General features: G+C 44.1%; 1 protein-coding gene across 2 annotated transcripts in view; it reads right to left on the bottom strand.

The window, feature by feature from the left end:
• Nucleotides 1-25,234, bottom strand: part of DIS3L2 (DIS3 like 3'-5' exoribonuclease 2) — a 370,978-nt gene that overhangs the window by 52,665 nt on the left and 293,079 nt on the right. For both annotated transcript variants that reach the window (XM_008575848.1, XM_008575846.1), the window contains exon 13: nt 393-472. In XM_008575848.1, the coding sequence (XP_008574070.1) occupies nt 393-472 (80 nt within the window). The remainder of the gene's footprint in view (nt 1-392; nt 473-25,234) is intronic.

Raw genomic sequence — 25,234 nt, 5'->3', positions numbered from 1 at the left:
AAACATAAGTATAGTCAGACAGCGATTACGGAACTACAACAAAATCCAAAGTCACACAGTGAATCAAATTAGCGTGCACAGGATTGGAGACCAAGAGCAGGGTGGCTCTAGCGGACAGCTGCAGCCCGGACAGACAGGATGGTTTGCATTTGAATATGTGAGTATTTCTAACACACCACAATTTCTTCTATACAAGTACTTCAAGTCCTATATTTAGAGGCAAAAAAGATTTTACAGAAGTATTTTTGTGCCAGCTATTTTCTAGTACAGTAGCAAAAAATGTAACTCCCTTGCTGACAACCCCTTTGTAAGGAAACCCAGTGCCAGCAGGCTATAGGTACTTCTGCTGCATACAATGGTAAGGTGACACTATTTCCCACTGGGTGGCTTACTTGTTGCTGTCACGGTACTCATAGATATGACATTCTTGAGGCAATCCAGTCTCATGGTCCAGAGTGAAAGCAAGCTTTAGCTAAATAAAGAGAAAAGAGAAAAACAAGTAAGTTTTTGGCAACTCTTAACCATTCCAACAGCTAAAATGAAAACAAAAATCAAGCAAAATCACATTCCCTCTAGCTGATATGTTGTGAGTCTGCCCACTCTGGGAAGAGCCCACACCTTACGGGGACCCTGTCATCAATGAGAGTTGTTACCAGGACTCTACTTGTTCATTCATCATGCAACCAATATTTATAAGCTCCTACTTTGTGCCAGGCACTGAGCTAGCTGAGGGAGACAGATCAGTGACAACAGCAAGGAGGGGCCTCCTTCACGGATCTTACTCTAAAAGAGGAGACAGACAGCAACCAAACAATCACACCAATGAATATGTATACATATGTAAAACTTCAAATTAAAGTAGGTTTCTGTAGCAGGAAAAAAAAAACCCCGATGTTTTTGTGGAAGTAAATAACTGAACTAAATGGAATCGGGATGAAGGATGGCTCTCCTGAAATAGGAGGTGGGGGCTACCTAGATTGTGCGGTGGTGGCATTGGGGAGGAAGGCCAGGCAGGAGATGCAAGACCTTCTTGGCCACGTTACAATTTTTGGCCTTTACCTTAATAGCAAAGGAAAGCCTCTAACCTGTTTTAAGGGAGGGATGAGTGACATGATCAGAGTTCTGTTCTGGCAAGATACCCTTGGCTTCTGTGTAGATAAAGACAGACTGTAGGAGAGTGCAGAGGAGAAGCCTGCAGGAGGCAGCCATTGGGGAGCTGAGGTGAGCAGTGACAGGTGTTGCTTTGCCTCACATGAAATTATCACCTCTCTTCCCCTGAGTGATGGAGCCACAAAAGGATTACTCAAAGCCAATATCTTCTGAGCAGTGAGAGACCCTGAAGGGGTTAATTTCCTGGAACCCTCAAGAGAGAGGCATTCCTCCTTTTGGAAATTAACCATGAACTGGGGTTCTCGCCCTGCATTTATTCTCCAGACCAGCAAGTTACAGGAGAAGAACACAGGTGGGGTTATAGCTAAGTATAGTTTAACAATATAGGCTGGTAACATCAATGGAACAAGCAAAGTGACATTCCATAATACAATTTGCAAAAAGTTAAGTTGATCCACCAACAAAAGCTTGATCTTAGCAAACACTGTTTTTCCCTACAGCAATTTTCCTAGTATCTTTACATATCAATCAGTAGGTTAACCTGCTCTCAAGGGTATCTGTCCTTGAGAGCTAGCAACTTTGCTGTGCCACAATTCTATATCAATATCAGAGACTTTAGCCTGGGGAAAGTTTCCTGTTTTTTGCAAGGTTAACATTTCTATATGTAATTCCAAAAGGTTAGGCTAAACCTGAGACTACAGGGCTTTGGAAAATAGGCCCTGTGAAATATATTTGCTTTATAAATGTTAGTGTTCTCTACAACAGGGGCTGGGACTAGATGGTGGGTGGGCAAGATAGAGAGAAATAGACAATTTGAGACACATTTCAGAAGTAAATTTTTAGAAGCAACGGGATATGCTGATGCATTTGATGTTGGGAGTGGCAAGGACAGAAAGGAAGAAATCAAGGACAGTTCAAGTTTTTGATTTGAACAACATTGCTGAGCGGGAAGACTGAATTTGGGGATGAGCAGGGAGTCAAAGGTTTGATTTTGGACATGTTAACTTTGAGACACTCATTAGCTTCTTTTGGTTACGGAAGATCAGGAGCAGGGACTCTGGTAAAGTCCTGGTTCTTTCTGGATTCTGGAGGGGAGCACTCAGGTGAGTGCAGAATTCCTCCAGTGCTCAGGGATATTCTGTGTGTCCTGCTAGAGCCAGTTGGTTAGGGCAGCTTTAACATTTCCAAGTGTGGAACCAATTACTATATTTATAAATTCACAGGGTTTTAATATCACCAGGGAAATTTTAACTAAAATTAACTGCACATTAGGAGGGTACATTATTATAATTTTTGTTTTTTTTTTATAACTGTAAGGCTGTTAACATAGCTAATGATCTGCATCATTAGATGCTGGACGAATTTTCTCTTCCTCAGAGGGAAACGAGCTCATAGGAATGGTTTGTCCTCTAACTGACCCAGATGAAAATACAAAAACAGAAACAAGCCCTTCTTTACCATCATGAAGCCAGGAGCTTCAAGTCAAAGGCATGTTTTCCCTACAGAGCACTGCCTGGATCTTTCCAGTCCTCTTTCAGTAAAATAAAAAATAATTATTTTTTAAAAATCTGTTAATTACAACCCTTTTCTCCTCATCTCTCTCTTTGCAGCTTAGGTCAGTCCTATATTCATTTTTTCCATTTCAAAAGTCTGCATTGCTTAGAAATTTTTATATCCTCAGTGATTCAAGTCATGGATTTATGGCTTAGAAAACTTATAAATGTAGGAGGAAAAGCTTTACTTGCAAAACTGTTCACCTCAGTGTTATTTATTGGAAAGACTCTAGAAGACCAGCAATAGCAGAAGGTTAAAAAAACTATACTATAGTCACATGTGGAATAGCATGCAGCTTTTAAATTGTTTATGAAGAATTTTTCCTATCCTGGGAAAAGATCTGTGATAGATGAGATAAAGTAGGATGCATATTTGATTATACAAGGGTACTTCAAAAAGTTCGTGGAAAAATGGAATTAAAAGATAATATGATGATACATTAACTATGAAATGTATACATTTTACCATGAAAACTATGTAAAAAAGAACAAAAATTGCATGGAAGAAAGACTGAAAGGAAAGATATCAAAATGACAGCAGTGGTTACCAGTAGGTGGAAGGCTGCAGGTGATTGCTTTATTTCATGTTTTCCAAATTCTTCATGATAAGCATATATTACTTTGATACTGGGTAAAAGACTAATGTTCCCCCACACCCCCCTATTTTATGACTGGTGATTCTTAACTTCCTTACAGAATTCTGAGTCCTTCTGCGTTTCCTGTCTCTTTTGGTCCCTGTTTTCAGTACATTTGGTCTTTATTGAGTGCCTTATGCCAGCCCCACTAACCACTAGACCCAAGAAGTGTAGCATTCAGCTTCTCAAGTAGTGTTCAAGTATCCTTCCTGCTCCCTTATGAAAGGGGTACTGGGTTACAGAGGACTGAGCCACTGGGCTGGTCCAGGGACGCAAGGCAATAAGCTGGCAAGGCAGGCTGCATGCAAGAGTGTGTGGACTTCATTTTGTCAAAAAGGAGAAGCCAAGGCAGGTTTCAGCGTAGAAGACAGACCTGCTCTGACGGTCATGTAGAGAATGGGCTGAAGTGAGAGAGATCCTGGAGAAAGGAAGGCCTTATAGAAGGCTGTTGCAGTGGCCCAGTGAGAAGATGAGGATCCGACCTACAGTGGCACAGTGTGGGATGGAAGCATTGGGAAACAGATAAGAGACAAGACTTGGAAACACACACACATCTAACCAGATGACGATGAAGGTGACATCCAGACCCTGCATCCCAGCCCCCATTCAACTCCAGCTGTCCCATGACCAAGTGAAAAAGGGGTGATGAGACAGAACATGTAGTCTTCAATCATGAAGGGACTATGGAAAATTTAATTCCTGGGGATTCTCAAAGTCAGGAGACTATGTACACACCAAGTCAACAATAAGGCAATGACTGGGAGTGGCAGAGAGAGGATTTGGGACAGAAAAGCACTCATCTTTATTGAATGAAGAACTTACATTTATTCATCGCCTTCCAAGTAAAGCCTTCCCTTATCTTGACAACAACCACTTGAATTAGGTATTACTATTTTCTTTTTATAGATGAAGAACTTGAGGCTGAGAAAGGTTAAGTAATTTGTCCAAACCACAATTAGAACTAGAATTTCACATTCATCCACCTTTTCAGCATTGCAGGGCATGGTGATAGTCTGGATGTAAAGTCAGCAAGAGAGGGAGGAGTCAAAGATGATATTTAAGATTTTCTGTCTTGGGCAGCAGGGTAGATGGTGTTGCTACCCAGCCTGACAAGGAGGAAGAGCAGGTATGGGAGAACAGTTTGAGTTCAGTTTGAGATTGCTGATTTTAAGGTGCCTCAGAGGCATCTAGTGGAGATAACCAGTAGACTGCTGTATATGCAGTTCTGAAGTTTATAAGCAAGATGGTAAGCTGGAGGTACAAAGTTGGGAGCCTTCAGATAGTACGTAAGATGGCAACTAAAGCTACTGGAGTGGATGAGATTGTCCAGAGAGAGTGTGTAGAATAAAAGAGGTTCTTAGGGCTAGTCGGTTAGCTCAGCTGGTTAGAGCGCAGCCTTGTAACATCAAGGTCACAGGTTCAGATCCCCGTACAAGTCAGCCACAAAAAAAGAAAGGGTGGGGGGAAGAGGGTCTTGGACAAAATCCTGAGAAACACTCATATTTAAGAGCTGTGAAAGGGGATTGAGAAGGAGTGGCCACGGAGGTTTGTGTTATGACATTATAGAAGCTGAGGAGGGAGCAGTCAGCAGCATTAAATCTTTCCAAGAGGTTTAACAGAGAAACAAGGACCCAAAACAAGGAATCCATTGGACTTAGCAGAAAAGACTCTTGGGGGAAGTGGTAGGAGCAGAGATCATGGTGTGATGGGTGGAAAAATGAGTAGAAGGAGAGGAAATGGGGATCATGAACATATACAACTCTTAGCAAATTAGATAATGGTGGAGAAGAGGCGAGATGAACGGAATGGAAAGGGATAGGAAAATAGGATGTGTGATTGAAGGGGAATGTATTTGAAAATGACAGAGACTTGTTTAAATGCTGAAAGGAAGGAGGCACTATGGAGGGAGGAGTGGAAGACATAAGAGAGACAGAGATAACTGGAGAGTCGATGCCTCCGAGATGACCAGTGTTGGAATCCGATACGCAAGTGGAAGACCCCTTCTTCACTGCAGAAGGGGAAAGGATGGGCGGGGATGCAGACAGATCTGCAGACTGGGCAGGGGGGCATTTGTTCTTTCCTGAGAATTAGGAAGCAAAATTATCTGCAAGGAACGAAGAGTTTGGTGAGGGACGGAGTGGAAGTTTGAGGAAAGCAATGAAGGTTTGAAATGGCTTCTTTGGGAAATAGAAAAAACAGTTGACCAGGGAAGAACATAAGGATTGCTAGGGAGCATTAAGGGTCTACCTGAGGCCACAGGATCTGAAGTCACTGTAGCAACTATCTGCCCAGTTGTTGATTTTTTTCTAGCAACCTAGACATTGGCCTGAAGAAAGTCAGGTTGGTCCAAAGCTGAGTATTTGCCAGGAAGGTTTAAGAGAATAATAATGTGTCAAGAGAGTGGAGATATGATACAGCCACAGATGGACCAGGGAACCAAAAGGGAACTGGTAAGGAAATAAAAACGAAAGGGGTCAACTAGAAGAAAACAGAAGGGTCTGGGTGATAGATGTTGTAAAGGTGAATTCTAGGTGTCACCTTGATTGGATTAAGGAATGCCAAGAAACCTGGTAAAGCTATCTTTTTAGGTGTGTTCATGAGCGTGTTTCCAGCAGAGAATAGATGACAGCCTGTGTGGACTGGGTGGAAAAGACCTGCCCTCAATGTGGGTGGGAACCATCCAATCTGCTGGGGGCCTGGAGAGGACAAAAGACAGAGAAAAAAAGGCGAATCTCTCTATCTGCTGGAGCTGGGATACAGTCCTCTCTCCTGTCTGTGGACATCAGAGCTCGAGACTCTTCAGCTTTTGGGTTCCAGGACTTATACCAAGGACACCATCATCTTCCCTGGTCCATCATACCAAGGACTTGGACTGAGCCACACTACTGGCATCCAGTTTGCAGATGGCCTATCGTGGGACTTTTCTTCATAATCACTTGAGCCAATTCCCCTAATAAATCCCCTCTCATGTATTTATAACATATCCTATTGATCCTGTCTCTCTGGAGAATGATGACTCATACAGATGTCTTGTATGGAGCTAACATTTATTGAGCACATCTTCTGTCCTAAGCATCTTTCATGTGTGCTCTTATTTAATCCTCACAACAGCCCTGCAAGGTTGGTTCCTATCCCAACATTACATAGGAGTTTAAGTATTTGGCTCAAATTAGCAAGTAAGTGGCAGAACTGAAGTGTGGTGCATGCTGCTAACCACTGGGCTATACTGGCCTCCTAGGTGTCCAGGCGTTCAAAGGGAAGAGTTGTGGGAGTCACTGAGTAAGGGAAATGGAGGGACTGGAGGCTGTGATCAGAGAGCAGGCTGTGTGTGTGACCTTGGAGATAGATGGTCAATCACAAGATCCAAGGAGAAGTCAAGGAATGGAGAACCGAAGGAGGAGATGGGGGTGGGGGATACTCTGTGAGAGGTCTGAAATTCACCCAGGATGATGATATGCTGTTTCCCAGATAAACCAATCCACAAAGTATGTCCTCACAGGGGTGTAGGTGACTACCATGTGCAAGGTTCACTACATGAATGAATGAATCCAATGGTCCCTGTAGCAGAACTGGATGCATATCTAGCAGATATTTCTTCCTTCCTAATGATACGCTAGTTTCATTAAGCTATTCAGACCCCCACCCACTTCTCCCCAGTCCTGAGACTCTAAGGGGAAGCAGACCCCATCTCCAGCTTCAGGGCTGGAACTCAGAAACCTAGCCCAATCAGTGCATGTCATTTCCTGGCCCTAGGAACTGACTGAGGAATGAACACGTGAACCAACCGAGGCATGAGATATGAGAGGATGTTTGCTGAGTGCTTCTGGGCATGAGAACCGGAGCTGCACAACCAGCTTGCTAGCAGCCTAAGAAAAAAGCCAGCTCACAGAGGAAGCAGAATCAAAAGCTTGCAAAAGAGTGGAGCCAGAGCCTCAATGGACGCATGCCTGGTCTCTGCCACCTTCTACTCTACTGTTCTTTTGTACTTGTTTGTCATTTCTCCTGAGGACATTGACATATGTCTACCCACTCCCTTGGCCCTGCTCTCTTAATCCACTCTCTACAACACAACTGAGTTACCTTTCTAAAACATAAACCTGATGACACTTCTTCCCTCCTTAAGTGGCTTCTTGCTGTTGGAGATATAAAAATGAATTAAACATTGCTCAGGCTCTCAGGAGTTTGGCTGCTTGCATGAAAAAATATGGACTGTAAGAGAGGGATGGATGAGGTGGGAATGTGCCTTAGAGGATATGCCAATCAGGGAGGCCCTCAGGGTAGACAACAGGAGTCTTAAAGGAAAGGGAAGGTGCCCCTCTTCCGCTGCAGATCTCCGTGCACCCCGCTACACCTACAGCTCACGGCATATGATTGGACCAGGCCACAGTTTCAGACCTCCATGTCCTTCCTCATGCTGTACCTGTTCCCAGGACAGCCCTTCCAGCCTGTCCTCCTGTCTATTCCCTGTCAAAGTGGCTCTTATCTTTTGATACTCCCTCCTCTGGGACGCTGGAAGCAGGGCCTCTTTCCCCAGAGTCTGAGGACTCCAGGTGGGTAGCCTCACCAGCTATCTTGTGTGCTAAGGGTCTTAACCATTGTCCACAGGAGGTGTCCAATTTCATCCCTGCATTTCTTTATTCCTTCTCTCCCTTCAGTAAAGAAATTCTGCCTCACATCTGTCCCCCTTTCAGTAACTGTGCCACCAACGATACACAGTGGCTCAAATATTCTCAGTGTTCAGGCATTCCTATCTTGTCAGTGCCCTTGAAGAGGCATGCAGTCCTTCCCTCAACAATGGTTACTGAATAATTCCTTTTTTTTTTTTTTTAAAGATGACCATTAAGGGGATTTTAACCCTTGACTTGGTGTTGTCAGCACCATGCTCTCCCAAGCGAGCTAACCGGCCATCCCTACACAGGAATCCAAACCTGTGGCCTTGGTGTTATCAGCACCGCACTCTCCCAAGTGAGCCATGGGCTGGCCCTGTTACTGAATACTTTCCACATACCAGGTGCAGCAAGGGAAGAGGCAGGCCTACAGGCTGCCATCTGTGCCAGGGCATTGGCTCTGACCTAGGCTTGCAGGACCCCATCCACACAGCAGCTCAGCTTGGAAAGTCAGCCTACAAGAGTGGCAGCCACTCTGAGACTTCACATCTTTCCTTTTCCAGAGGCAGCTGCTACATCAAGCAAAAGAACCTGCCATTACCCAACCCTTACCCTGGGAATGAGTTTCCCTGGGTGGACTGTTTCCAACTGCACAACATTCCTGGTATTGGGTGAAGAGGAAAGGAAGTGAAGGGCCCAAGAAGCACTCACAAGGCTGCTCTGTCAGCCTCCACCAGCAGAGGAAGGAGGCCTTTCAGTGGGTCCAGTAAGAGGCAAGGCATTCATCCCAACAAAGGACAGTCTAGTCTCCCTTGGGTAGAAGATGTTAGAGCTTTCTGCCTTCATGGGCTCAGGCTGAGATCCCACAGGGGCACAGGCTCTGGGCAGTCAGAATGTGAGACTTCTGCTGGGACCCCTTCTGACCCAGATGTCCTGCTCCAGGGGTGCACCCCAGGGAAACTGGCCCCAGGGAATTATATTGGCAACCTCTAGGAGCTGGGGTGAGTTGGAGGAGCTAGGACCCTTGGGAGACAAGAGTCTTTTCCCAGACTCTGTGGAAGCATGGGCAGGCCTTGTTGGGGTTATGGGACCTGCAAGAGGCCCCCCTTCAGCCCCTCTGGGCTCTTTGGGTGGGCAGCAAGGGAGGCAGCAGGGCCATCCTCCCAGCAGGTGGCAACAGGTGAACAACAAGAATGCCTGACTGGGGACTAGGTAAGGCTTCCTCAGGGTTCTCAGATATCGCTGCTGGGGATGATACTTCAGGGACAATTTAGGGGAAGAATGACTGTCCCAGGAAGGGGAGTCATTTAATGTAACTATTAAAAGACACATGACCTTACTTTGGATCCCAGCCCAGAGGCTAGATTACATTCATAAGAATAATCAGAAAAGAGTGATGGAATGGGACAGGAAAGGGTGGTTATGCATGTGTGCCACGTGTTCCCCTGGGCTAGACAGTAAGTCAGTCTTCAGTTTGCTCAGGGGCATAGCCGGCTTTCGTGGACAGCCACATACTTGGAGAACATTAGGCACAGGTCACTAGGTACTAATCTCCATTAGTTAAGGAAGAAACCAGCTCAGAGCTTCCAGTGCTTTTGAAAACTCCTGGCCTGACCTTGGAAGGGCAAAAAATGAGTTAAAAGTTTAGGAACTCCCTGTCTTGTTCATAAAAGCTCCGAGATGACCTCTTATGGGCAACTGGTCTCTCCCTGCCCACTCCCTGGAAGGCACCTGCAGCCCCATCAGGGCAGAGCTTGCTCTGCAGGCTGCTCTGTGACTGAGCAGGGGGACCTGGGAGGCTAGATCAGAGCTCCCCTCACAAGGGTGTAACGAGAGAGGATGCTGGTGGAAGTAGTGTTAGTTCTTTGGCCAGGACTGCTGCAGTTCAAAGCAACACGGTTCTCTGGGAGGCCTGCGAGCTTGCTTCAATCTGCTAGCTATTAGGACTAAGGTTCAAACGCAGGTCAAGGACCAGCCTGGGAGGCCTCCAGCCTCGCCATGGTTGACTCTTCCCCTCTCAGTGCACTGGGTCATGCAGGGTGTCCAACTGTTCCTTAAGCTGTAAGTAGCAAATCCTCTTCATAAGTCAAGCATAAATGGTATACCTAAAAAGAACAGGAAAGTCACTTCTACCTGCAGCCTTGGTTTTGTAATTGCAAAAATCTTATTAGAAGGAAATCTCTGCATTCTCAGAAGTGATCTTCAGTTTTTCTTCTCTAGTCGTCAGTGTTTGCTTTGGATTTCCTAAGCATCATTTCTTTTTTTCCATCTCCTCTTTGCTTTCTTTTATAAGACAAAGATGCTGTGGACTTTGCTTTGACTTGGTTAACAACGATTCTACGGCAATGTATTAAATTTCTTTCTCCTAAGTCCACTGAAGTCTTTTTGGACTTAGAGAGAGCTTTTTAAGAAAGAACTTGCTCATTCAGCAGGATTTTCCTCCCCACCCTGAGCTCTGGTTCTGACCTGGAAAAAATAAGAGTGAGAAAGAGCAAGAGAATCCTGCAGTCCTGACGCTCAACTTCACAAACCACAAAAAAGAACCTTGCTCCAGTAACGTAATCATGGAGACTTCTGGCACCCTGGTCTTTCAAGAAAAATACATCCATCTGCTGGCACAGAGACCCATCAAACTAAATTCTGTTCAGCATGGAGTTACGGATTCATTAGTGTTGGAAAGTCTATAGCGAGGCTGGCCGCTCCCATTGGATGACGCCTCCCTGCAGCGCTGTCTGTAAACCCCACAGCTGTGTTTTCACTTAAGGCCACTTCCCCTGACTCCACTGTACCTTGTTCCAGAGGCTTGTTCTATTCTCATTAAGGTTAAAAGTGACAGGACAAGGATACTTCATTGCTGAGGTTTTACTTGCTCAGAAGAAAAAATGTCTGTCTCTGGAGCTACAGTCAACCCACAGGGAAAGCAAGTTCTCTTTAGTAAGGAGCCTCAGTCAACAAGCCAGTCTCAGGAGAGAAAAGCCCAGCAGCAGCTCTGCTGCCTGCCTGTCAAGACGCTTCTTCTTCTGAGGGTTACTTCACTGCTCACCAGCAAGACCAGGGCAGGGGAGCTCTGTTTGCTGCTATCCCACATGACCATCTGCTTTTATTGCTGGGTGAGACCAGCCTACAAGAGCTCATCGCCCATCCCAGGGTCTTGTTTGGCAGAACAGGAGCTCCTTTCCCTCAGCACACTCCTGATCCAGGCTTACCTTGTCATTAGGTCATGTTTTTACCTCTCAGATTCTTGAGCAGTGTGACAATGGTGATGATGATGTGCAAGTCTGCATATGTCACATGCAACCAGACGAAGAGAGAATGCAACCAACCTGCTCAGCTGGAGCATTTTTGAGGATTTTCATGTCCAAATGGTACTGTGTTGGATCAGCACCACATCAGAACCACTTCTGCTCAGAGCTCTGGGACCTCAGGCTGATCACTGTTCTGTTCAGGTACTGGAGTCACCCACGGCTGCTTCCATAGGCAACTGTCAGTGCTGACTATAGGGACTGCATACAGCTCCTCCAAATGCACGGAGGCAGTTGTGCATCTGGGGAGACTGTTCAGGTTTCTTTGTGCACAGAATACACCAATTCAGCCACTTAACATATCTGCTTTCTAAAGCTTTTGGCCCCGCCCCCAGCAGTGGAGAATACCCACACTGTAGACCTTGCCAGGGTCCCCCACTTCACAGCCACTGCTACACAGCTTCTACTACACACTCAGTGAAGAGAAGGGAAACAAGTCAGAAGCAGCCCAAGTGACAGGCCATCGATCACTCAGAGATGTTCAAAGCTTCATCCTTGAATCAAATTATGTGATAAGAAAGTTATGTATATAGACCATAGGAACTTGCTCACTAGCAGACTTGCCTTCCTTAAGGGTGTTTTAATATCCCTCTATTTTCACCAAAGTTTGTCTTAAGAAACAGCCTTATAAAATCTCTTTCTTCATTTGCCATAAATGCCAAAGATGTCCACTATATAACATTTAACGTCCCCAGTATCAAGCCTCATGTGAGAAGCTGATTTTAGTGCTAGGAAAAATATCCTTCAACTTTCAATGAGGGTTGTTGTAAGAAATAACCTTATAAAATCTTTCCCCTCCCCTCCAAATGGGACTATCTTTGCCTCTCTGATATTGAAACCAGAAAATATTGGTTACAGTGCAGCCTTATAATACCAAGGTCATGGGTTTGGGTCCCCATACCAGCCAACCACCAAAAAAGAAAAGAAAAGAAATCAGAAAATATGATGCCCAGTCACAGGAACTGTGATGTCATATTACTTCTGCCTCCTTTCCTTGATTCTGATTTTCTGTCTTTCTATTAAATACATTTCACTATTTATTTTCTTTGTTGTAAGCTCTCTCAAATTCTTTTTGGAAATAGATGAGGATATACATAAAAAAAGCAAAGTTTTTCAAAATATGAGCTAAACATACATAAAAATATGAGATCCAGGGAAGGTCGAATATAATCTGATTAAAAATGATCATGATGGTAATCATTCAGTTTAAGGAAGAAAGAAAATGGGACATTCCCATGCAATCCTCAGAGCCAATGATCAAGCTGGCTCTATTCTTGAAAAAACAGGAGAGAACAGAATGATCTTCCAGGGAATTGGCCTCAGTTTCCAGGGACTTGAGGAGACTGGGAGTTATATAATTCCAAGCTGGGAGCTAGCAGCTCTGGTCTTGTCTCTGTACTTTCCCAGACTCTGGGGTGGTGGTGGGGTTCTGATAGCCTTAAACTTGTAAAATGGAGCTGTGTTCCTCTATGGTTGTCCTGTGGTTTGTTTTATGGATGAATGTGAGATATTTTCTAGGTTTACTGGAAGAAAGCACCCGTAACAAGCCCCTTTTATATCTGTTAGAAGAGAAGCTCTGAGATTTCAGAAGAACCAGGGCTCACGTCTTTAGACGCTTTAATGAGAAGCAAATGAAGAATTCTCCTGCACAAGGCTGTCGCATGGAGCCAAGAGCAGCTGTCAAAGTTCATGACTTGGTTCCATGCTAATTCTGCTTCCTTCCTCCCAGACAAGGCCAAATATTTGGACAACATATTCCAGGACAACATTGCTATCTTAGGTCCTTTCTGGTCCGGGGGCTGCCAATCTACTCCCCTCCCTCACTGCCTGCTGCCCTGCTTCTGCAACCTGGCTTCAGCCTGCAGCAGTGAGCTTTGCAGCAACCTCTAGCAGGAGAATCATTCTCCACCACCAGCCAGCCACAAAATGCCCGTTGATCTGACACTGCTCAATGGGTTGCTCAGAACAATATAGAAGGGACACCTAGGAGGCCCGTATCTGGGCTTACCTGAGGTTCCTATTCCCATCCAAGATAATTACTTATAGAACAACATATCAGTCTAAGAGACGCTGTTCTAACTGTGGTAAAAATCAAAGAACACATGGATATAGTGAAGTATTAAGACAGTATAGACAAAAGTTTAAAGCTAAAATGAAATACAAAGACCAAAAAAACTTAAAGAGGCTTGTGGAGGGTATTAGGAAGGGCCAGGATCCAGTAAGAAGGAAAATGAACAGACTTTCTATTTGCCTCGTTAACTGTGAAAAATCAGCTTTGCTAATAGAGAATCTTTGGATAATCTCACACAGTTGAAAAATCATTTAAGAAACAAGATATAATGTTAAATGTCAAAAAAAAAAATTTCATAGTAATCTTAGGGGAACGTTTTCATTAAGCAGAAACTGTTTTCCCTCTAACCTCTGTATAATCTCTCCAGGGGCTCCAGGGCTGAAACTCAGGGGCAATCAGAGACTCTCAAAATCTAACTTCCTAGTCTAGTCTAGATCCTCTAGTCGAACTTTCTGCCCATCAGACTAGACAAGTTCTTTTTCTAGCATTTTAAAGAATTCATGTTTTTGCTTCCATCTTCTTGCCTGGGACACAGGCCTTACAACACGAGGAAGGAGATCTTTCTGCTTGTGAACACGAATGTCTATAAAAAAACACCAACATTAGGAGGCTGTTTAGTACAGACCTAAACGGTATAGCCTCTTCAGGCCATCTGGTTTTGAATTTCCTATTAGCTATGTAACCTTGTTATTTCACCTCTTTTTATCTTAGTTTCCTCCTATGTGAAATGGAGGTAATAACAGTACCTACTTCATAAGGTTGTTTTGAAAATTAAATGAGTAGAAACACATTAGAACAGCGCCTGTCTATAGCAAACACTCAATAATGTTCCTCACATGGTAAGGCCTGGGGTTATTGCTTGTAATGAGTTGAGAACAAAATTAAAAACATGATACACTGAAACAAGCTGATTGGAATTCAACATCTCCAACTGTGATCCCTCTAAAACTTAAGGAGTTTCCACATAGGGCTCAACTTCTTAACCTGCGCAGTATCTGGGCACCCCCCTCAGTATGTGTAGGCTGCCCAGGGCATGCGGCAGGAGGACTCAATGCTTCCAATGTTCAGGCCTCTGCTTCAGTAGCCCTGCTGGCACTTGCACTGCTCTCCTATGGCCATGCTGACACTGGCTCTTCTATCAATGGGCAGCCCTGATTTTATTCCCTGGCGACCATGTCACTAGGGCTGCTTCAGACTGTGGCAGTGTCAGGGAGGTTGTATGCCTCTAGATGAGGCTCACTACTCAGAAGAAAAGTTTCTCAGGTCCTGCCAGGTTGGCAGATGTGCCTCAACACGGAGACTGCCCAGCACCTCGGCACCGGCAACAACTTGTCTGTTAATCTCTGCTTGGGGAAGGAAGAGGCCACAACGACCTGCCACAGCATGGCAGAGGGCTGGCTTCTGACAGTCCGGATACAAGAAAATTGCTTCTATCACGGTCTGATTCTTTTCATTTATTCTCAAGTTGGAACATGTCTCTAGCTGTGTATTTGTTTAACTATCATACTGTCCCAACTAGACTGTAAGTTCCAATAGAGAAATACCAATTGATTTCTCTGTGTAATCCCCCTACAAAGCATTTATTAAATAAAGACTTTCAACAAAAGGTGATGCAGGACTCTGAGATAAGCATAGGAATCACAGGTTCCATACTCAACCGGACACTGCACCAAGAGTGACATGTGTCCAGGTACTACTGCTCCTCTTTTAAAGGTGAGGAAACTGAGGCTCAGAGAGGTTAACTACTTGAGTGCCCAAGGTGAGGAAATATACAAATCAACACTTAGCCAACCTGGAAAAGGAGCCCAAACCCATTTGACTCTAAAGTCTTTGCATTTCCTGAAATTTTCAACAATTTCCCCCTCTCCTTCCTCTAGACTTTAATAGATATGGGCCAACAAATGTCATTCTGAATGTCAGCCTTCTCAATGCTCACTGGCAAAGGCATTACTGAAGTATAAGGTGGGGCCTCCTTCCACCCACTCAAATTTAAGACAAGCAGCTTAAGTGACAGGCTGAGTAGACTGACCCCCACATCTCAGGTGGAGGTTGGACTGGATAAAGGGGACACCTGGTGGGCCTGCCAAAGGCAGAGTCATGCTTGGTGACTGGAAGTGCCAGGTAGGCCCAATGAAGTAAGAAAGAGAGATATGGGCTGGCTCCACCTTTTCAAGTCAAGTAACCTGCCTTCTGGTTGATATGGCTCAGTCACATAGCTAGTTAGTAATAAGACCAGAACTAGAGCCAAGCGCTTTTCACTCTCAGAGTTTGCAAGAGACTAAAAGAGGAAACACTAGCCAGCTAGTCAAAATACTGAATAGCAGGAATAAAAAATAAAAAAACAACAAAAACTAAGATTAACACAGAATCTATTATTATGCGAGTGAGAAGAAGGGTTGGGGACTCATATAGCCACTTTCTGTTATGTAAGTCATGCGCCCTTATCTATAACATCATTTCTAAAATGAAAGCCTCAGAAAAGCTCTTCTTAAAGGTTCCGCTGGCTCTCCATTTCACACTTCTGTGAGCATTGTCTCTGTGGTGCTCAGCACTGTGTAGGGCAGTAGGGGAGGTACAGGGGGAAAAGGCTGGCAGAGATGACTAAGTCACATTGACTCTGATGCTATGGGAGCTCAGAGAAGGATCTGGTAGGGGCCTGCATGGAGAAGATGAGGCCTGAGGTGAGTATGGCAAGCAGTGATGATTTAAAAGATGCAGACGGGAGAGATTCCAGGTGATGGGAAAAAGCAAGACCTTTAGCTCTCCTAAGGCAGAAACACATGGGTCGTGTCCATAACTATATCCCCAATAACTTCCAGAGTCTCCAGCAAAGCAGGTGCTTAAGAAATAATTGTTGGAGGAATAAATGACCAAAACCAGAGAAATAAGAATGAATGTTCACTGTTCTGTGATTACAAAGTGGAGGAATACAACTTGGGAACAGATAAAATAATAATATTGAGGACAGTAATAAAAATGGTCAAGAGAGGTTGAGGAGTTTGCTCCAGGTCACACACTTGCAGCCCCGGGACTTGGGCCCAGGGACCCTGGCTCTGAGTTTAGCACTTTCCCATAAGACAACAGAGCCTCAGCTTTGATCTGACAGACACTAAAACCTGGCCTCTCTTCTAATTTGTGCTCCCCTCCTAGGCCACTTGTAGCTGTGTGGGGAGGACTGCCTTCTGAAAGTAGGCAGCCCCTGTGCTGAGAACTGACCATTTACCAGGGGCAGTTCTGGTGTCCTACAAAGAGAAATTAAAAAACAAAACAAAACACTTTTTACTCCAAGGGAATTACAGATTCACAGAAATTTCAATAGTACAGAGAGGTTCTGGGTACCCATCACCCAATTTCCACCAAAGATTACATTGTACATAATTACAGTACAATACCAAATCCAGGAAACTGACTTTGGCACAATGTGTGTGCCTTGTTCTATGCCATTCTGGTCACATGTACAGATTCGTGTAGCTGCCACTGCCACTGCAATCTAGATACAGACTGTTCCCTCACTACGAAGGTCTCCCTTGGTCCATCCACCTCTCCACCACCATCCCTAACTCCTGGCAACCACCCATCTGCTCTCCTACTTTATAATCTTGTCATTTCAAGAATGTTATATAAATGGAATCATACAGTATATTAAATAGGTTTTCAAAGTTATCCTAAGATTAGGACTTGATCCATTTTTCAGATTTACAGAATACCAAACAACATCATCAACACCCAATGACAGAAATAAAAAATTAAGCAGAATAAGAAAGGTTTCTATCCCAGTTTTGCCACATCTAGCTATGTGATTTTTTTTTTTTTTTCCCCCCTTTTTGTCTTTTTTCGTATCCGGCAACGGACCGCAACCCTCAGTCCCAGTTTTGCCACATCTAGCTATGTGATTTTTTTTTTTTCCCCCCTTTTTGTCTTTTTTCGTATCCGGCAACGGACCGCAACCCTCAGTGTCGCGCCCGTACCGGACCGGGACCGGCCACGGGATTGCAACCCTCAGTGTCGCACCCGCACCTCGCTCAGCCAGTGAGCAGGAACCGGTCTGTATGTGGGATCCGAACCCTCGGCGGGAGCGCCGCCACGCTCCCAAGCGGCGCACTGTAGCAGTGCGCCACCGGGCCGGCCCTAGCTATGTGATTTTTGATGGGTTACCTAACACTGAGTCTCAGTTTCTTCATTCGTAAAAATGGGTATAAGGCTTAAGGATTAAATGTGAAAGCTCTTGGCAAATGGCAGGCTCTCAATAAATTCTAGCTGTTTGTTATTACTAATAAAAAGCCAAGGACGCCTCTGTGCTTCTTTATAGAAAATAAGGTTCCTAACGGTCACAGACGATTAAGGAAATGACCACAAGTGACCCCAAGGTTATTCTTCCCTTTTCTTCCCAAGACTCCTGGGTAGAAACATCCTGGGGACTTTTATTTTAGTTTTTAAAATTTTCATTTTAACACAGTTGATTGTACATATCCGTGAGGTGCAGAGTTGAATATCAATACTCATGTGCAATATGTGATGCTAACATCAGAATAATTATTTTGTTCAATAATATACACTATCATTGCTATTCATGGCATCCTGCAGACTTTTAAATGGTGCTTCCTACAGTCATTGTCACGTGTGCAGCCTCATGAGAACAAGCAGCCATTCCTGTGCCAGATTCACTAGGAATCTGGACTTCTGAAAGTGAGAAAGACAGCCAAGTTCTCTCTGCTGAGCACAGAGTGCCTCCAGGGCAGCCGGGTTTGTGTGGCGGCCCCCAGCAGCGCACTGAGCACAGAAAAGGGGCCAGTGCCAAAGAGAGGCAGGGGTCAGATGTGTGGTTGAATTAGGTACTGCATGGATACTCCACAAAGCTCGGCGTCACTCAAAGGGTGAATATGTGAAGGGGACAAAGGCCAGCACTACCCACGAGTTCACCTTTACTATGACCAGCTATGGAAATCTGAAAAAAATCTCCCCAAAAATCACATATGCAAAGTCTCCATTATATAGTTGAGAGAGCACTCGACTGTGAGCTTTTGAGTAGCTGGGAACCCAGCACAAATGTCTGGCTATATCGTAAGCAATATGACCAAGGCCCATTGAAAACAGGACAAAACTGGGCATTCAAGATCCCTCATGATTTATTGAAAGTGGCATTGTCTGTGCCTCGGCATGGCACCAGCAGGGGTGGGATGGAGGGCGCTCCTCCTGATGGCAGGGTCATCCCATGTGTCTCTTGTTCCCTTGGACTTTTCAACTCCCCTGGCCTGCATTCACTCACTCAATTTTTCTCCTTTGAAGTTATAGAATTAGGCCTCATCTATCACTGACATGTTGGGTTTCAAAAGGACTGGGAGTGAATTCACACTTTTTTTTTTTAAACAAATGAGAAGGGCTCAGCTGGGGAAAGAGAGAGTGCAGGAGGTAAGGAGGGAGGGGAGGAGGCAAGGATGAAAGACGGCTGGTTTCCTCCAGGTCCACACTGAGCATGTGGGGGGCGAGGGGGTGGGGGGATGGGGGATGGAGGCTTTCGTGGCAAGCCATGCTTGTTCCTGAGTGCCTGTGTGACTCACCATGGCCTCTCCAGCTAGACTTCACCTTGTTTGCAAGTCCTGCTTGCTGTACTGTGGGAGGCACGAGTGATCCTGATGCTTCCTGTGAATGTCTTTAACTTAAACACTGGCAGAAGCCTGTGGCAGGTGGGAGAGGGGCACCAGACTTCTGGGCCTGGCCACCTTGTGAATGTCTTTAACTTGTTGGCTCCAATGCACCTCAAACTTGAAGGGTCCCCAGTGGAAGCCTTCCTCCATGGGTGATGGTTGGGGATATGGAGGTAACTTTTCCTCCCTGGGTAGTGGTTGGGGGCGTGGGGATGACTCTGCTGGGTGGCACCATGTTTACCCAACTGCTGAGTCAGAAACCCAGAAGTATGCAGATGTCCCCCCTCATGTTTCTGGTTCTGACTCCATCTCCTCTCATTTGTACCTTCCTGTCAGCTGCATGTCCTCAGGCTAGGGCCTCACCTGGATTACTGCTGCAGTTGTCTAACTGGTTTCCTTAATGTCCATACCTTGACCCCTTCCAATTCATTCTTTACAGAGCTGCCAGAGAGATCTTCCTAAAAGAAAGTCCCATCCCATCACTCTTATATGTAAAATGCTTCAATAGTACCTGGGTGATTCAAGCAAACACTCATATTCAGGGCAGAGAAAACAAGGTCTTCCAAGACCAGCCCCAGTTACATCCCCAACAGCATCTCCCACCAACACTGTGAGCCCTTCCTGTGACACGGTCATGCCAACGGCCTGCACATTCCAGAATATACTAAATCACTGCATTGCTCAGCTTGGCACATTCCTGGAGAAGCCATTTTCAACCTGCTCTCAACTGCCCTCCCTTACTGGAACAGGAATCTTCTGCGAGCTGCTAGAATCTAGCATGCATCACACTCTGGACCATGCATTTCTTGAAGACAGGGCTGTGTCATATTTGTCTTGCAGTGACAGACACAAAGTCGATTATAAGCGTTGCTTTCTGAACACTTTTGCTGCTGTATTTTCCCATGGATAAGAGATGGCAGGTCTCTACTGGGCTTGGCTGAGGTCATTTCACAGATTTCTATCAAAAGCTGCACATCCTTCCCAGGCAAGCAATCCTTGGCCTCTCACCCACATCAAGCTTTCTTCCCACCACATTACACTCCAGCTGTCCTGAGGAAAACCCAATTCCAATGGCAGTCTTAACTAGCAGGCTGCCTTGTTGACCATAATTTTTGAAAGCCTCTTGGTTAAGAGATTAAAGCATGATTGGGTGAATCACTGAAATGGGTGTTTGTGTGTAATCGGCAAAGTCCTGTGTTTGGCACCATTCACTATTCCGACTTTGTGCAACAATCAGAAGGATTTAGCTAGAAAGTTTAGAGGTTTTTCTCTTATCATCCTGCACCCACTTTTCAAAAGATAAAATCTTTAGTTTTATGCCAAGTCTTAAGCCAGAGATGCCTGGTATCTGTTTAAAAGCCATTCCTGGGGCAACTTCTGAGGCACACACCCGTTTTCAGATGACTCCTGGGCACCATGCCTGGCAAAGCTCCCAGGACTGACTCTATCCCAGATCTGCTCAGGTGTGTCTGGTTCTGTTGCTGGCACTGTCTTCCAAAAGAAACTTCTGGGCCTGAGGAAATACGTGCTTAAAAAGGAAGGGAGAAACTAAATGTAAATCCTAAAACTATAAAACTTCCAAAAGAAAATATAGGAGAAAATCTTTGTGACCTTGGGTTAGTCAAAGATTTCTTAGATATGACTCCATATCTAAGAATCCATAAAAGAAAACTTAAAAAATTAGACTTCCATCAAAATTAAAAACTGGTTTTCAACAGAGGATGAAAAGACAAGCCAGAGAGAATGAAGAGGTAAGAGAATGAAAAGACAAGCCAAAGACTGGGAGAAAATATTTGCAAATCACAAATCCAATAGAGGATTTATATTTAAAATATAAAAAAACCTCTCAAGACTCAACAATAAGAAACCAAACAACCCAATTAGAAAATGGGCAAAAAATATGAACAGACACTTTATCAAAGAAGATATGCAGATACCAAATATGTACATGAAAAGATGCCCAACATAATTAGTTATTAGGGAAATTCAAATTAAAACCACAATGAAATACCACTACATACCTCTTAGCATGGCTAAAAAACAAACAACTTAAAATACAAAGTGCTGTCAAGCATGTAAAGAAACAACTCTCATACATTGCTGGTGAGAGTGCAAAGTCATATAGCCACTTAGGAAAACAGTTTGGCAGTTTTTTATGAGGTTAAATATACACTTACTACATGACCCAGGAATCCTACTCCTAGATATTTACCCAAGTGAAATGAAATCTTAATGGCCATACAAAAACCTGTAGGCAAATGCAGCATTATTCATATCGCCAAAAACTGGAAACAACTCAAATATCCTTCAACTGGTCAATGACAGACCGTGGTACATCAATATGCTGGAATACTGCTCTGCAACACACAGAACGACAACAGCACGCACGAACCTCAAATGGATCTTCATGCAAAGTGAAAGAGGCTAGACTTAAAAGGCTACTAGCCAAATTATTCTGTTTGTATGGCATTCTAGAAAAGCTAAAACTATAGAGACAGAAAACAGGTTAGCGGTAGCCAGAGGTTGAGGGTAGTGAAGAGGGGTTGACTAGAAAGGGGCACACAGGAATTTTCTCACCTGATGGAACTGTTCTATATCTTTATTGTAGTGGTGGTTACATGACTGTGTGTAGCTTGCAGAACTGTACACTTAAAAGGGTGAATTCTACTATATGTGGGGAAAAAACTGATTCTGGCTAAATGTGGCTGGCAGGTCTAATGCTTAAGGTGTTAGGAGATTCTAGGGAAAGTCTATAAAATGTGCCCTTTCATAGAAATGGCAAGGAGAGAACTGAAGAGCTGATCGAGCCCACGAGCAGGAAAACAAATACAAGTCAAAACAATAAGAAAACACCATTTCCAACCTATCCTATTAACAAAGATTAAATAAAACCCACCAAACGCTCAGTGTGGTGAGAAGCAGTTGATAAGGCACTATTGTTCCCTTCTGGGGAAAGCCTAAATTAGTCTAACCTTTCTGGAAAATAGTCTAAAAGTCAAAAGCTCTAAAAATGTACACTCTTTAGGATGCACAAAAAAATGTTATTACTAGGTAGATGGATGACCAACGGCTATTTTTGTTTACTTGTTAATTTCTAAATTTTAATAAAATAAAAATTTTATTATAAAAATATTACTTTTATAATAAAATAATAATGTTAACACAGAATAAAAAAGTATCACAGAAAAAAATTTAATTTCCTTCAATCCAGTAATTTTTAGAATGTATTTCTAAGGAAATAATCCAAAATTTTGAATTTTATACTTAGGAATATTGATTGCAGTATTATTTATAATAGCAAAAATTGAAACATCCTAACTAACAACATTAGGGAATTGTTATATACACTGTGGTATATTCATACAAGGGGGTCTTCTGCAGCTCATATCTGAATAGTTTGGAGTGTTGATATGCAAAACTGTGTCCCCTTCCCTTCCTTGCTCATGAATCTTACCCCTGTTAATAAATCCAGCACAAACATGTCCCAGTCTGATCTCTCACTACTGGGCTCCCTCCGTCACCCACAGACCACTCCCGCTTCCCCATGGAGCAGTAGGAGATGACACTCTCTCGGCCCTGCACCTCCATTTCCAACTCTCCCCTGCCATCCAGACTGGCTGGAAGATGAAGTCTTTCCAGGCCATGGCTGCTGGTGGCCACCACCCTGTACTGCAGCCCTCTTCTTCTCCATGTTAGAGGTAGCTCTTCTGTGAAAACAGAAACGGGACCTTTCTCAGCATCTGGCCACACAGTTAAGACCCATTGGGTGCTATGTGTTAGGCACTGTTCAAAGTGTTTTATAAGTACAATTCATTTAACCTTACTATATCCCTATAACATAGATACTATTATGATCTCCGTTTTACCAATGAGGAAACTGAGGCATAAAAGAGTTAAAGTCATGCAGCTTAGTGAAACAGTCAGGATCGGAACCATGCAGTCTGACCCAGGGTCCATGCTTGTCATCACCACACTCTCCTGTTACACAGAGGATATTCAATAAATATTCATTGACTGGAAGCTGGTAGTGACAGGAGAGTTGAGAGTCTGGGCCTGGGGCAATCTGGAGCAGAGGCACGTCTTGAAAAGGGGTTCTGAAGTGAGGCCTCTGGGAGAATGGGACAGATCTCCACAGGGACCAAGAAGGTGTTCTCAGCAACAAGAAGTTAGGACTCCAGGCCAGGAAACCACGTTCTCAGGAAAGGGGGAGCTCAGATAGCGTTCTGCTGCCCTCTACGTGTGCTGGAAGGAGGCAGGCCAGACGGAGAGCTGAGCAGCTGGGAAGCTGGGAGGAAGAGCTAAGTCCCACTAATTAGCTGGGGTGGAGGGCAGGAGAATGGAAGGGGAGAGCTCCATGTTACTTAAAGAACTGATTGTAGCAAATCACTTTCAAACTGCCTGATGGCCACACCAGCATTCTCAGAGCTCAGTCTCAGCTCTCTGTTCAAATGTGTTTCGGACCCAGAAGACTCTGTTATTTGTTAGTAAGTGTTCTTATTTAAGAGATTGCCAGGTGACTGCTGACAAGTAGGTAAGATACTTGCTGAGATTCCCTTCCTGGGTGTTGCCCTCATCTGCCTTCTGTTTTAGCAGATTTCCTTTACCCTAGGAGGTCACGATCAAGAGGAAATGAAATAATTCCTAATTTGTTTTCAGTATTTCCAGCATTTTCTAAAAGCAAATTACTAATTTTTATTTTGTAACAAAATGAAAACATTTTAAACAGCATGACCATAGCTGGTGTTCTTATGTAAAACATGAAAGCAGCCACTTCCACACGTGGCCCAAACTCAACATGTTGTTCCGGCTTTTCCTGCCCCCCCCACCCCCCCGCCCCGTTTCTTCTAGGAGACATTAAGCTACTCTGAGGGAAGGGACCATGTTCTAATCTCCTCTTTATCCCAAATACCTAGCAGAGTACTTTATACCTGCTAGATAATGGAAGAAAATATGTGGGAAATTAAATAGATAAATCAAAAGAAATATTCTAAAGTTACAAAATAATTTTAAAGATCTTAAATTCTCTTTAGTTTAAAAAATGTCTGCCATTATGTCACTTACAATGGGAGTGTAAGAAATATTACAAAACAAAACAAACTGTGCTATGGTACTATCAATCTTTCAAAAATGTGGGACTTTCTTGAGGAATAACAGAACCACATTTTCAAGTTGTAGACTATAAAATGGGCACAGTGTCCTTGGCACTCATGGACCTTAGGAGTGACATCCAGATCACTGTGAACAGCTTTTCACTAGCATGCCTCTTCTGTGCCCAACACCATGCTAGATTTATTGGTGAGAAAGAAGTAAGAGCAAGGTATCTGCCTTCTGCACAGCTTATAATCAAGAATGCAGGCAGGGAAGGGGAGGAAAGGGAATCAACAGAACTACAAAACGAAGTAAATGAAAACCTATGAAGTATTGCATCAGGCACCTAGGGGAGAGACAGGGAAGGGGGCCTGAAAGTCTTGGAGTAGGAAGTCCATTTGGAGCAGGCTTCTGGAGGGAATGGGGCATGTGGGACTGGGAAGCAAGCGGAGGCCTGAGCTCTGCAAAGCAGGGAAGGAGGAGTGTTATGGGTTAGTAAGAACAGAGCCTCTAAAAGCAAGAGGCGTTTGAATCTGATGCAGCAATTCAGTAGTTCTCACAGGCTGGCCTGAGATGAAACAAAATGAGAAAAAGATGAGACAATTAAATAGATTTTCCACAAAGCTCAACCAAGTCAATGTAAGACTGCTCCATACTATGAAATTATGTCTTTCCTTTGTTTTGGTACTAAAAGGTTTTCATTTGTAAAATAATGAACACAGTAGATGGTAATTGGCTTTTTAAAGAAAATTTCCTTGTTTGGCAAAATAAAAAGCCAGCAATCTATACATTGTTCCCCAGATATTTTGGGGAATCTTATTGGTCCATGATGCCTGCAGGTTCTTGAGTGACAAGGTGAAAGCAGCACTTGGGGGAACTCAGTCTGGTGGCAGAGTTCAGGACAAACAGCAAATAGAACAGAAGGATTCTGGCCTTAGAAGCAGAGTCCCAGCTCACTGAACAATGAAAATCTAAATCAACTGGGCCTGCCCCAAGAAGCAGTCATGGTTGAAATCGAAAGATCAGCTGCAAGGGTTCCCTTTCCCCAATGCAGGTTTTACTAACGTCAAAGAATTCCACATCTCTTATGCAGCTGTTTGGCTCATGTTGGAGTGACGTGGGGTGTGACATGGGGGCAGGGCAAGAACGTGCAGTGTGTCCTGTGAGTGGAAAGGAGAGAGTCCAAGTGCTTTCTAATCATGAGTATGATTACCCAAAAGACA

This window comes from Galeopterus variegatus, unplaced genomic scaffold (genome assembly GCF_000696425.1).
Source record: "Galeopterus variegatus unplaced genomic scaffold, G_variegatus-3.0.2 Scaffold1245, whole genome shotgun sequence".
Taxonomy (NCBI): domain Eukaryota; kingdom Metazoa; phylum Chordata; class Mammalia; order Dermoptera; family Cynocephalidae; genus Galeopterus; species Galeopterus variegatus.
The sequence above is the reverse complement of the archived record's forward strand: the minus strand, read 5'-3'. Positions and strand labels throughout refer to the sequence as shown.